The sequence below is a fragment of the Limulus polyphemus genome, unplaced genomic scaffold, assembly GCF_000517525.1.
Source record: "Limulus polyphemus unplaced genomic scaffold, Limulus_polyphemus-2.1.2 Scaffold690, whole genome shotgun sequence".
Taxonomy (NCBI): domain Eukaryota; kingdom Metazoa; phylum Arthropoda; class Merostomata; order Xiphosura; family Limulidae; genus Limulus; species Limulus polyphemus.
Window position 1 is genome coordinate 319461 of NW_013666300.1, and position 14920 is coordinate 334380.

The 14920-nt window shown below is 30.5% G+C and overlaps 1 protein-coding gene and 1 long non-coding RNA gene across 3 annotated transcripts in view; one reads left to right on the top strand and one right to left on the bottom strand.

Moving 5' to 3' along the window:
- Positions 1-3550, top strand: part of LOC111085887 — an 18659-nt gene extending 15109 nt beyond the window's left edge. Inside the window, exons 2-3 of the long non-coding RNA XR_002610657.1 lie at positions 2503-2512; positions 3251-3550. This is a non-coding gene — a long non-coding RNA (uncharacterized LOC111085887). The remainder of the gene's footprint in view (positions 1-2502; positions 2513-3250) is intronic.
- Positions 1-13267, bottom strand: part of LOC106459988 (protein GPR107-like) — a 24382-nt gene extending 11115 nt beyond the window's left edge. The window contains exons 1-11 of one of the 2 annotated variants that reach the window (XM_013919666.2): positions 13147-13267; positions 10651-10761; positions 10169-10219; positions 9570-9663; positions 7870-8030; positions 6753-7105; positions 5941-6048; positions 4410-4543; positions 2017-2092; positions 1457-1530; positions 590-707 (exon numbers count right to left, since the gene is read on the bottom strand). In XM_013919666.2, coding sequence (XP_013775120.1) covers positions 590-707; positions 1457-1530; positions 2017-2092; positions 4410-4543; positions 5941-6048; positions 6753-6836 — 594 coding nt within the window. In that variant the 5' untranslated portion in view covers positions 6837-7105; positions 7870-8030; positions 9570-9663; ... (1 more) ...; positions 10651-10761; positions 13147-13267. Of the gene's footprint in view, positions 1-589; positions 708-1456; positions 1531-2016; positions 2093-4409; positions 4544-5940; positions 6049-6752; positions 7106-7869; positions 8031-9389; positions 9470-9569; positions 9664-10168; positions 10220-10650; positions 10762-13146 lie in introns of those variants that run through there. The other variant, XM_013919667.2, reaches the window with a different exon arrangement.
- Between the last annotated feature and the right edge of the window lie 1653 nt (positions 13268-14920).

The following is a 14920-nucleotide window of genomic DNA, read 5'->3' on the forward strand; positions in this document are numbered from 1 at the left end:
CACCAAGGTAACAGCAGAAGAGTAGGAAACAACAATAAAAATAATTTTAATTATTTTTATTGTTGTTCCCTACTCATCTGCTGTTGCCTTGGTGTTTTAAGGTTTTCAGCTTGCCCAATTTCCTTAAAATTAAGTCTGAAAAACAACAATCAAGTTTGACTGATAATCTGGGAGAGAGAACAAATATAAAATTTCAATATAAAATCTCACCATATTTGAACTAGTTTAGCTGAAATCACCAAGCCAAGAATCAGAATAATGGTTTTTACAGACCTGTGACAATTGTGCTTAGACAAACAAAACACAAATTAAGAACAGAACAATAAGAGGTATCTAAAAATGGTTGTATGTTTAGGTTTCACAGTAATTATACATACAAAATGGTTGTATGTTTAGGTTTCACAGTAATTATACATACAAAATGGTTGTATGTTTAGGTTTCACAGTAATTATACATACAAAATGGCTGTATGTTTAGGTTTCACAGTAATTATACATACAAAATGGCTGTATGTTTAGGTTTCACAGTAATGATACATACAAAATGGTTGTATGTTTAGGTACTTATTTCACATACAAAAGATATTACCTGAAGAGGTATGACGATGATGAACATTTTTTTTTCTTTGTCAGTAAAGATGTGCTTTATGAATGTCCAACCAGTGCCAATCAGTACAAGAGTGACAAACAGCAATGCTCCTTTCAGGCTACAAAAACAAAGACATTACAACGTGTAACTTTAAAACATAGTATCAGAAAAACATGTTGGTTCAATAAGTCTTGATACAAAATGATAAAAACCCTATAACCCGAGCACTTTTCCCCTGAAGAAGAAATGTCCACCTTTGAAAACCACTCGGGTTATAGGTTTTTTATCATTTTGTTTACAAACGTAGTATTTACCTTTAACATATGTATATTGTCAAATCTAATACAATGCCCATTATTAAATGCTAAAAATTTGCATCTAATGACCAACTTCTCATAACCACAATAAATTGCTTTTGTAAATAGACAAGTGAATACCTTAACAAGGTTTTAAAGGATAAGAAAGTTTTTTTTTCAAATATTAAAGAAATCTATAAACTTGAGTGCTTTCAGAGGTTTGACATTTCTGTGTCGAATGTGGATATACTCGGGGCGTAATATTAGGACGGACTTCAAGACATCTGACATAGTATAAAATGAATCATTATTAAATTACGGCCAAAAACATTAGTCCAATCAAGAAAGACAGACATTTAACTTTTGGTTAATATTGTATAACACTCAATGAATTTGATTCTACTCGTTTTCACAAATTGACTACAAACCAAATGTTTTTAAAATCGATTCATTTTGTGCATTTATATATTTCTAGTTATTTCAATTTTGAAAACAATATTCTCCCCAGATGGGGTAATTAAAAACAACTCAATGAGTTAAGCACAAAAAATGTTTTATATTTTATATTTACAGATGAGTTATGTAGAACAGCACAGCCCATGCTTCAATGTGGAATCCTTCTCGTGCTATAAAGTAGTAATTTATCTGAAAAAGAAAGAAGTAATGGGTATTTATATGATAGTGAAAAGTTTTCTACTCTAAAGTGAATCCTAATAAAATATATAAACTATATATCTATTTTATTTCTTAACATTCTTCTTTTATTAATACACACAACTACTTAACAGTCATATTACATGCAAAATGTAAGACTAAAAAAAAGAAGAAGAAAAAAAAACATTTCAGCACATTCCCTCGCAAGGAAGCATACTGCAATGTATGGGTATTTTAAAACTGGTTTTATATAATTTATACTAAATACAACAAATGTTTATTATTAAGACACAATAAATGCTCTTTCATGTACTATAAATAATTCATTGATTGGTTATTTACATACAAACCGACTAAGCCTAACTTACTCTTCAGTAATATTCTGAGTACTCTTTAAATGAGTTTGTAAGTAACCCTTCTGCTAGACTCAAGTATTAGCCACCTGAGGAATTATAAAGAATGAAGTCATAAACTTACCCCATGAAAGAGCAGAGAAAAAGATTTCAAAAACACTAATAATCCCATTAAGTAATGGATTTTAAAGGCTTCTTCTCTGTAAAAAATAAAATGGATTAGTACAAGAAAAATTATAAGTACTACCTTTACTTTTAACATGTGTCACTGACGACTTGAAACACTGAAAGAAATTAGTAGTTTACAAACAAAAACAATTCCTGTGCCGACAGAATACTTATCAATTACAGGAAGAAGATGTCAATCTAAAAATCATTTATTTATTTATGGATAAAGTGGTAAAAAACTCTGCATTTCACTAGCTTGCTACTTTATGATGCTAGATAAGCCTAGTGAAACGTAGTGCTTATTATAAACGTTTTTTAAGATAACTACTTGTTTATCAATAAAATAAAATTAACACCTGCCACATGACCCAGCCTGGCATCTTGATATGGACCCTAAAAAATGAATCATTCGAGAAAGGTTTGGTTTTTTTTTCTCTAATAGAAATAAAAAAGTTTGACATTATTTTTTAGGCCTAGGTCACTGGACCAGACACATGTTTTATTGCTCTCCATTCAGTTGTTGTTTGTTTGTTTTACAGCAAAGCCACATTAGGCTAACTGCTGTGTCCACTGCGGGGAATGAAACCCCAGATTTTAGTATTGTAAGTCTATAAACTTATTGCTGTCTCAATTGTTGTGTGACTAACTTAATACAATTTACAAAAGGCGTGAAATTAATAAGACATATTTATTACGAGTATTAATATTATTAATTATTATTATCATTTAATATATTTTATTTATTATGATCTCTTTTTTTACATTAAGTTCTGAGTGTAAAGTAAAATGATGTAGCCATGAAACATGCTTGAAATGTTCTAGATGTGGTTGTGAATGTGATGGTTTAAGTGTAGCGATTAAGCTAAAATGTTGGTCCAGGAGAGGTGAGGAAAGAACATATTTAGAGATATCCCAATCAATTTGACATGCCAGCTGAATCGGAGATTTATCAATTAAATACTGCATTGACAGCAAAACATAAAACAATGGGCACAACAGTATTGTTATCTTCAAGAAGAGGGATTAGAATAATATATAAGAAATCATTAGTTTCAATATTTTGTAAAACTAACAGCACAGTAAAGCCCAAAGATGCAGCATTGAAGCTGAAGCAGATACAAGATGATTTCCCTAAAAATGCCATTCCTGCAACGAAGAGTAAATACAAAAAGAGATGATGTAATACCCAGTATATAAAGATGTTTATTTATAAGGCGTGCCATTATTATCCTTTTGTTTAAATGAATGAAAACATTTACAGCACTTAGGAGGAATGACCAAATTCTTTAACCCCACATGAGCCAGCCTGGCATCTTTTAATACGGAGCCTAGGATGGTCAACGGGAGTCATTCCCAAAACTGATGATTTAGGGTTATTTCAGTAGATCTTGATGAATCAAGCTTGGCACTACTTCTAAAACGAAAAAACAACAACTAATATTAATAAAAATATTACGTTATGAAATCTATATGGATTATAACTATGGTAGTACTTTTTTTATATCTTAGGGAAACAAATTACACTCTGGAGTTAAGTTGTAGTTTAATGCAAATCATTCTTCAAACATCACCCATTTTATGTACAAACAAACAAGCATGAATTATACATTGTCAATTCCAAGTAATTTTAAAATTTCCCGCTGTTAGGTTTAATTTTAAAATTTCCCATTGTTGGGTGTAATTTTAAAATTTCCCATTGTTAGGTGTAATTTTAAAATTTCCCACTGTTAGGTGTAATTTTAAAATTTCCCATTGTTAGGTGTAATTTTAAAATTTCCCATTGTTAGGTGTAATTTTAAAATTTCCCATTGTTAGGTGTAATTTTCATGCTTTCCCAATGAAATAATATCAAACAAGCTTACTTTATTGAATTTAACATCTGAAATTAATGATTTTGTTGTGTTAAAAACTAGAAATTTCTAAGTACAGGGATAGAAATAGTGAAATAAAGTTATGATCACTCGAGGGAAAGCTATCGGGGAGATTACATTCCCTCATGTAAAGTTGAATTTCCTCATGAATTGTTTTTTTTAATTCATCCATGCAATATGTACACTTTCATTGATCATAATTAAAGGAATATGGATGAACCACGCATTCCTGATCAAGATAGCCAACTAAAAAGATGAAATTCCTCAAGCAAAGTTAAATTCCTCAGGAATGTTGGAATGTAACATTTCAGTCTCTGTAGGTACTTATTTGTCTACCAGCTATTAATTTGAATATAAATTTTCAAAAAAGATTACTGCGCTGATAGTGTTTAGGAAATTAGAAGGTGACAAGCATTAGCATATAAAATTTTTTAGTAAATCCACGTTGCGAAGTTGTTAATATATTAAAAAAACTTACTTCTTTTTTCTAATAACATAAATCCAAAAACACCCAAGACTAAAGAAAACCAAGGACAGTCCAAAATACAGTTGAGGCAAGGGGATCTCTCCAGCCGATAGATAGATTCCTCGATTCTCTTCTGTAATGACCATCTGAACAAAACACAAAAATACTACCATTTCCAATTTAAAATACTAACACATACATATATACAGTACCAAATATAATAAGGAAACACACAGGTGATATGAATACAGGAGTCACAAAAAATGAAAAACTCATAGTAAGTACCATACATTATTATAGAAAATACAGAATAAAAGTGAATAAACTGTACAATACACTAGGATTTTGTATAGGCTGTACAATATACTAGGATTTTGTAAAGGCTGTACAATACACTTAGATTTTGTATAAGCTGTACAATGCTCCAGGATTTTGTATGAGCTGTACAATACACTAGGATTTTGTATAAGCTGTACAATACACTTAGATTTTGTATAGGCTGTACAATACACTTAGATTTTGTATAAGCTGTACAATACACTAGGATTTTGTATGAGCTGTACAATACACTAGGATTTTGTATAGGCTGTACAATACACTTGGATTTTGTATAAGCTGTACAATGCTCTAGGATTTTGTATAAGCTGTACAATGCTCTAGGATTTTGTAGAGACTGTACAATATACTAGGATTTTGTATAGGCCGTACAATACACTAGGATTTTGTATAGGCTGTACAATGTCCTAGGATTTTGTTTTAGCTGTAGAATGCTCTAGGATTTTTGTACCTACTTTAAGCAGAGCTGTACACCTAGTTATGTAGCTGGTGGTTTACTTAGCAGGGTATAAGACCAACTAACTTTCCTTGATTCTAGAACAAAATGCAGTAGTCACTAAATCATGCTCTAATGAAAAATTTTGTTTTATTGCTCTCCATTTAGTTGTTGTTTGTTTGTTTTACAGCAAAGCCACATTAGGCTGTCTGCTGTGTCCACTGCCAGGAATGAAACCCCAGATTTTAGTATTGTAAGTCTATAAACTTATTGCTGTCTCAATTGTTGTGTGACTAACTTAATACAATTTACAAAAGGTGTGAAATGAATAAGACATATTTATTACGAGTATTAATATTATTAATTATTATCATTTAATATATTTTTCTTATTATGATCTTTTTTTTTTACATTAAGTTCTTTAACTGATCATAAAATTAACTTTTCAGAAAAACAAAAGTTATTGACATTATTTTTAGGCCTAGGTCACTGGACCAGACATGTGACTAAGCCCGTGACCTGACTCCGAGACCAATAGAGCTATTACGGAGAAGTTAACTTGCGAGTGTAAAGTAAAATGATGTAGCCACGAAACATGCTTGAAATTTCTAGTTCTGGTTGTGAATGTGATGGTTTAAGTTATTATAAATCATAAATATTAGCAGAGTACCATTCATGCAAGTTAGTTTTCTAAAACTAAAACTATAGTTTGGTAAATGCTGACATTGTATATGTAACTGTGCAGAAATTAAAAAGGCATTTAGTACTTACAGTCAGGTTTACCACAGTGGATTGGTCTCGCAATTGGTAGTTAGCACAGTTATGAAAGTATAAACTGTAAAGTCCCTTGTGGATATCCTCTCCAATCAAAACAAAAAACTAGAATAGAAAAAAAATTTAACCTTATAATTATGAGGTTTGGAGCCATTGAGAGTTTCTCTTTGTTACAAACATGTTTTCTAAAAAGATTAATAAAATCAGTTGTGAATCTATAGAATACAACATTTTCCTGAACTCATAATACCAACTTTGGAGTAATTGGAAGGCTTTCCTCCATTATAAGTATACTTTTGGAAACACAAAATAAACTGCTATGTAATACAAATGAGTTCAGGTCCTCCACCCTTATAAATCTACAGTATTATTACATATGTTTCTAAGATTACAGATTTTGTTTTTAAGTAATCCAGTCACAAAATATGTATGACAGTAACTAGTGGCCCGTGGGCCTTCCTAAGAAATTAATCTTCTATCTGATTCAAATGAATATGCGACCCCCCCCCGACAAATACCTTACAATACGGGTCAAGACCCTTGAGAATAATTCATATTTTATGAAATATTTAATTACAAAGTTTGGAGTCCACATTTAAAATGCAACACCAATCAAGATGGTAACGTCCAATGAGAAAACCCTTTCTTAATGGAGGTTTTTGAATCGGTTCGATATCGAGAATAGAAATTATCTTATAAGTGTTAGCTATAACACTCACTCCATTCAATGTAGTTGAGAATATTAACTAATACACAAATAACTTTACCAAAAACTATAATATAATATTATTCAGAGCAGTTAATTTTACCTGAAAACTATAAACATTGCCTGTCTTGTTGATTGGTATCAAAACAGGAGCAGAACAATCATTTCTTTGGATATTCTTTCCCATAACCTCCGTTTCAGTGTAATATTCACCATCTGGTGGCCGCTTATGGTCAATAACATTTTCAACAGCTTTTTCCTGATCAACTCTAGACTTATTTGTGTTGCTTCTTTCTCCGTTATCACTATCCCCCGCAACTTCCCCATTGTTTTTAGTATCAGATACTTTGTTCTTTACACTATTTTTTCTGTTTTTGTCTTCTTTATCATCATCGTCATCTTCCTTACTCTTAACAGATGCTTGGGTCTTTTCATTAATCTGACCACCATTGTAAGCTGTTGGCATAACACAACAATGCTATTTATAGAATTACCAAAAGATGAAAAATATTTTACACATATACATTTTTTTTTATTTATTAATAGGAGGAAATACAGCAAGACCAATCATTTAATACTTCTATGAAACACTTTATTTATAAAGCATATAACACTTAATGCTCTTTCGAGATTAGTGTAAAAACATTTTTAAAATTATAGTGATGTATTTCAACAACCTACTTGACTATTTACATAATACATACTCATAATTTGTTCTTGTTTTTTTGTCATTTTGAAATAAAAATATGCATAACATAAGAAAGAAAAGAGCCACAGTCATCTTTAATGCTTTGGCACCAAACATCATTCGAATAAGACAGCAATCATATCAAAAATAAATACCTCATATGTAATCCATACTTAAATTTTTGCTAATCATGCCCAATAACTAAAACATTGTTAAAAAAAAAAAGACATACCTGACCATAAAGTCGCTAAAACTGAAAAGAGACTAAACCTAGTGAAATGAAAAATATTAACATAGAGCTTACAATAAATTCTAATACAGAATTAACTGAGAATAAGACACATACTTAGATTATGCCATAGTTTGTTACTGACATGGTTTGCAAAGACAAAAGTACAAGCGAAGGAATACAGTGAGGTGGGATTTAAATATGATGTATATAGCTATTCTACTAACTGATAAGATTTTCAAGGAAGGAAACTGTTCGATGTAAAAATTATATTATAAAAAAAACTTAAACAAAAGCTTTTACAATTAATAGACCGTCTTCTTCGGCGGATAAGAAGATAACTATCACTGGTAAGTTCTTCTATTCTTCTTTTTCTCCGACTAGAGATTTGATCTGTTGGATTCCATTTGGGATTGGTTCCAATATGAAGTGCTGAGAACACTTGGCTACAATTAACTCTGAGTCTGAAAAACAAATAAGGGTTAACTAACAAAATGTATTTTTGAATTAATTCGTACCAATCATTTGAAGTTTAAGATCAAAAGTTTGTTTCTTGTCTTATAAACAAAAATCAGTACTACAATTCATGAATTCTCAACTGTAACTATAAACAATAGTCATCAAGTGAACAAATAAAAAATCAATTTACAGAAAAATTTATTTAGTTTTAAACATGCAGAAATTTACTTTACAACAGTATTTTACAAGAATAGTCAAAGATAAAATATGTATTAAACATCAATCAACAATAAAGGATTTTTATACTGAAAAAATACATAAAATTATTAAACCTGATCAAATCTGTAGATCACAATAGATTCAATATTACAACATGAAGCTACATTAGAATTTTTAAGATTTTAAGTGCCTATTTATATACAAGTTTTTTCTCTCTTCAAACACGTAAGCACAAATGCCCAAAATTATCATGGCCAAGTTCTTGTCAGGAGACTTTTTCTACAATAGTTAAATACCACCATATGACTGACTCCTACAGCTCAGTTGGCTAGCCAAGATGAAGATAGATTTTCACTTGGATCTAAATGGTCATGAGCGTAGATATCAAACCAAGGCTACATACGTGTTATGACATATTTAAGATCTAGGCCTAAATTTAGTGTTTAGATTGTGTAAATCCATAGAACTGTACACTAAAGAGAAGCCACAGTTCTACTGTAGATATGATAATAATCATAAATCATTATATAACTTATATATTCAGCTTCAATCAATATCACTAATACCAATATCTTGGTATTTAGATTAGCAAGAGGCCATGCATATTGTTTCATTGCTATTTAACTATCTTTAGGCCTAGATAAAGGAAGTGAACACAATAATATGAATAATGATTATGTATATATGAAGCGATTTAGCTAGGTTGGAAAGCAACATGTACTAACTGCTGATTACTTATCCTAAGAGGCATGATATGAATGCTGCCACTCCAATCTATATGAGCCACACATTAATTTAATACGTAGCATTGGCTAAAGTGAGCTACTCAACATGGTGTGCAACTTACATAAGCATTTTGTACATGCCTTGAATGGACACGAACAATTATCACACAAAATTTTGGTAAATTTGTAGAAATCAACAACACGACTTATGAGTTACATATATACAAAAGAAACCACAGATGCAGCGACTTCAGACCATGAAAATAATAAATTTGTGTTATGAAAACATGACTTACACTCAGAGTGTGCTTTCCTTCATTAAATGTACAACATTTTTTTCTAAATAAATCAGTTTTGATGTCATGGGTCTTAGGAGGAAAAGAGAGTATGTCCAATTATAACAGAAGTAGGTGAACTTACATTTTATTTTTTAAATCTAACACAAATTATATTAGATCAATGCTATTGTCTTCATACTCAGAGTGTGCTTTCCTTCATAAAATGTACAACATGTTTTTCTAAATAAATCAGTTTTTGATGTCATGGGTCTTAGGAGGAAAAGAGAGTATGTCAAATTATAACAGAAGTAGGTGAACTTACATTTTATTTTTAAATCTAACACAAATGATATTAGATCAATGCTATTGTCTTCATACGAGTTATCCATAAGAATACATTTCTTCTCCTGGTTTTCCTAAGAAAAAGAGAAACAAACACGATTATATACAAATGTATTTTTGTAGTGATTATTGCAGTTTATACAAGTGTCAAATGATTATAGATTTCTAAACAAACAGAATATTATGTGGTGTGCACGTATAATCCTTTAAACGCAAACTAAACCATCTTCAAAAAAACTTTAATTCAATAGAAAGAAAAATATAAAAAGAACAAATTCAAATCTCTCATGAAAAATGTTTAGAAAAATTTAGGCCAACGTAGAAATACAGAAACAAAATATCTTCTTTTTAACAGTTCAGTTCTTTTCCTCCATTTTTCGCTTGATTTCAAAAAGCTGAAACAAACTATACAGTTTGAAATATTTAGTTAGTAGTAATATATAATTTAAAGCAGCAAATAACAAAATATTTTGTTACTAGCTAAGCCCAGTTAATGAACTTTTGCTGAATCTCTCTATGTTTATTTATAAGTAACTAACCTTTAAATCAACAGAAAAACAACAACAACAAAAAACTCACCAAATATGGAGTCACACTATCACTAACTGTTCTGGTTAGACTAAAACCAACCTGGAAAAAATATTTGATATCAGTGTAATCAAAATTATTTATTACATGTTAATAGCATCATTTTTAGGGTTTTTTTTTTTCTGGAGGGGAGGGCATATAGGAGCAGAAACATTTAACACTTTCACATCAGTGGGAGTCACAACTTAGTTAATCTGAAAATCTTAAAATATTAAATAATGATATTTCAGATGGGGCAGAGTTCTCCAATGGGAGGTTGATCCCCTACACCACCCTGTGGACATGTCGCTTTTGTGTTTGTAAATTAATAGTAACCTTTATTACAGTTAAAATAGAAAAACAATGTTATTAAGTTTTTATGAAGTGAGAAATTATATTCATATTTTTTACACAACATCAAACAACAGTTTTTACTGCAATGTTAAGATGTATATTCATGGCTATCTCTATTTATATAAAACTATGGAATTCACCTTGGCTCCCGGACTGGATGGCGTAAACGATAATTCGTTAACTTGAACTTCAAGTCTTCCACCTTTCAGAAATCCAAACGTGCTTACAGAGAAATGTCTACGCTTATCATTCTGAAAAGATTAATTTATAAAATTTATAAATATACTCAAATATAATGGAAAAAAACCTTCCATTCAACAAATAAAAGACGACAAAAAATGAGACGATTTATTAATTTTAAGTTAGAATTTAATCTAAACATTGTTTCACTGTTACATCGTGGTACAGAGAAGTAATATAAAAGACATATTCTCTGAGAATAAATATAATGTTATAAAATTATGAAGTTATTCAATAAAAAGAATGTAGAAACTGATATTTTAGCACTCCAATAGTTACAATCATCACTGTATGCTTGCAAATTAAAAGTAACTGAGCTGTATCAGTAGACAGATGTATGGTAATACAGAAGTTGAGTATGTTATATTAAAACAGTTTTGTAGCTTCACCACATCATTACAGCTCATGTCACCATGTTCAGTCATGTTCTATTTCATATTTGTGCATCTTGACAATAGAGTTGCAATGTAGTTTCTATTGAAAGTGGGTCCATTATAAGGCTGTCATGTCAAGATCACACAATTACTCCATAAGGCATCTAGTGTATCAGAATTACAGTTCCACAGTTCCCATTTCAACAGTCCAATCACACAAAAATCCACAGGCACTGAGTCATCTTTGCATGGAATAGCATGAATATCCATTTCATTCTCTAGTTGGTTGAGGTATAGAAAGATTGAATGGAAATGTCCTGAAAGCGACTTGCGTACATGAGACTTAAATCACTTTTACACATACAGATCTTTCTTATGTTGTGTATTGTTACCTGGGCCATTAGGATGGCTTTGGCCACTGACCTTTCTGTTCATGAATTCTAACCTGTTTCAAAACACTGCAGTTTGCCTACCATGGTTGTGGTATAACTTACTGCAGGTCTATTTCTGGATGGTCCTGATGCCCCCAAGTTAATCCACATTCCTTTTTTTTTCCAATGCCTATAAGTATAAGGGTTATCACAGTCTTGAAAATTCTAATTCCTCGATCTGAGTACATTTTATGACCTGAATGTATGAATACTTTGTGATGGGATGGGTTGTTACATAGCCATCTCAAAAGCAATCAGTTTTCTGTGGCATCATGTTACTTACAAAATGCCAAACAATGTTATAATGTAGTTCTGATACATTCTGTTCCACCATGACTTTATGTTAGCTGTGGTTGTTACATAACTTGCTGGTTTACATATATAAAATTGTTTTTTGTATATCATACTCAACCCTCTATAAAACTACTATTTTCTTTTATCTCAGTTGTTTCTTCAGAAATACAGTATCACAAAACTACAAAATAGAAATTAAAACATACATGAAAATATACAGCATACAGTAACACCAATCAAGCAATTTGGCCAAGAGTTCTTCATGCTATGTCAACTATGACACTATATGCCAGCAAGTTCAATGAAAATTTTGTTTCCATTAAAAATGAATCCAAGTTCTAATTATTCTTAGACAACAACAATAGTTCTTTTGATGACGGACATGAGAACAGTATCATGGTAAATGTATAAAATATACAATGAAGATAATTATAGTTATCTGAGTACTTCAGGGTATGGTAGTTGCTTCAAATGTTGAATACTGGTACAAATAAACGTTCACACAACATAAGAAACACAAAATATGATAAACGGTTTGAAATATTTCAATGTTTAATTTTTGTGTTTGTTTGTTATACAGTTTTGTATGCATCTGTTGTTATTGCAAATGTGTAATCTTTAATCGACTACATTGGTGAACCATTACATGTTTCCAAACCTTCCAATAATTCATTTACACCATAATATTACAAGTATACACTCTGAACCAAGTAATAACAGGCAACTAGAATAAATTAATAAAGAATTACATCTTACCTATACTTCTTAATGTTATGTTATTAATTACAATATATAATGTGTCCCATCATAAGTCATTAAATGGTATATTGTAAAATCACACCAAGTGTCTCTTATACATTTTACTACAAATCATGAAAATAGTTTAAAAAAGTTAAATATTTAATTAACACTGACGTAGATGACTGATAGTATGTGATACAAATGTTTATTTTTAAGCATAAAGCTATATAGTACATAATATTAACAGTATCTGTGCTGTGCCCACCCATTAAAACCCGATTTGTCGCATTATAACTTAGGCCAAAGCTTACCGCTGAGAGACGGAAGATCCGACAATACTGATCGTGATTTTTTTCTATACTATAATGTATCAATAATATAGTCTATGGTATGTAATACAGACACGGCTGATGTTATTCATATTATTCTTTAAGTCTTAGTTTTAAATTAAATTTAATACTAATATTAAATCGTGCTGTTTGAATATTTGTAAAAATTAAATACATTCACGATTATATTAATACTGAATAACAACCGACACGTCTAATATACTTACAATAAGTTTTAAATGATGTTTTCTTCCCTCAACTAGAAATAGAAATAGGAAGAAAAGCAAAACTTTACACCATCGAAACAAAACAGCTGCCATCGTCATCCCTATCGATAGTATTAAACACCAGATGTCACATGTAATATCATTTCATATTTATAATTTGTGTATACAAATTACTATGATTTTGTAAATATTAATAATGATATAAAAATTTATTTCGTTTTTTTCTTAAATTATTACTAAGCCTTGTATTTCCTAATATAAAATTTCAATAGCTTCAAGTCTTCATTAATCGTATATGTTTCCCTAGCCTTTTAACCACCTGGTGGATCTTTACTGGCCTGTAAGTATCCAAACGATTTAACTGGTATAACATTGTATAATCTTATCCAATGTCAGTTCGATAACGTTCATTGTCTGAACTTTAACGGTGTTCTTGACTGTTTATGTTTTAAAGTAGATAAGATAAATAAATGAGAAACTTAACGATATTTTTTGCTATATACGTGATTTAGTTTTATAAAAAAATTAATAATAATAAGTAAATAAAGATAAAAAGTGTTATAGATCCACACCAAAATTTATTTAAAAACAGGTGAAACAAACACACTAACACAAATTAATGAAGTGACGGATTCACACGAGCTTCGAAGAGTTCTCGTACCCCTTTAGAGTCTAGATAATGTAATGTAGTTCCATTTCTGTTTTTTAAAAGATATATTATACATAAGAAATTCATCGATATCACTTTCATTTCAGTGCTTTGGTTTTGTAAATAATAATAATAGTGTTTGTTCTTAAGCACACACAAATACAATGGCACATCTATCCACTGCCCACTGAGGTTATTGAAAACCGATTTTTAGAGCTATAAGCTATCAGACTTATCATTGAGCCACAAGAAGGTAAAAAAATTAAAAACAAGAATCTTCTAGAACTACACCAATATATGTTTAAATAACAAGTTGAATGACACATCAACAGAAAAATAATCAATAGTGATTTTGCCATTTGAAACAAAATCTACTAGACTTAGTGCCGCTCAATTTATTGAGATTGGTTTGTTTGTTGATAAACACAAAACTACACCTTGGTCTCTCTGTGTTGTGCCCACCATCGGTATCGAAACCAGGTTTTTAGCGTTATAAGCTTTCAGGCTGGAGAGAATTCATTGAATATTGTTGACCTGTGTTTTTCTCAGGGGCACTGACTTCTCTAAGAATAATCGTGTAAGCTACACTAAATAATCTGTTCCACAATGAAAAAACATAGCATTATATATACAAAACAACAATGTTATTCTTCTCAGGGTGCATGCACTACTCTTGTGTCTATTGGTAATTCCCATAAAAAAATAAAGGGATATTATCCTTAAGGTATCGCATGATCTTCCAAAGAAAATATCACTGTCCATTTCTATACAGTGTGTTCAATTTTATGGAAATATTTCCCACGATAAAACGCACGTGACATATTAGGTGAATTATCTAGTGCAATAAGTAACTAGGGTGAAAGAAACTTAGTTACTTCCTTCACTGACATTCTGTGTTAAAACTACATACATTTATATATACGGAAATTATTGAAAATTTCATATCATAAGGGCTTAGAAAGCTAGAAGTATGCCTGCATACTATAGACCCGTCCATTAGTCTTTCAAATTATTTAATTCGTCAACTGTCATTGTTTTAATTTATTCAAGAATAATATTTCAGCAGAAAAGTAGGGGAAATAGTAAAATATTAGGTTGTCAAGAAATTAATGTCGCGTTTTGGAA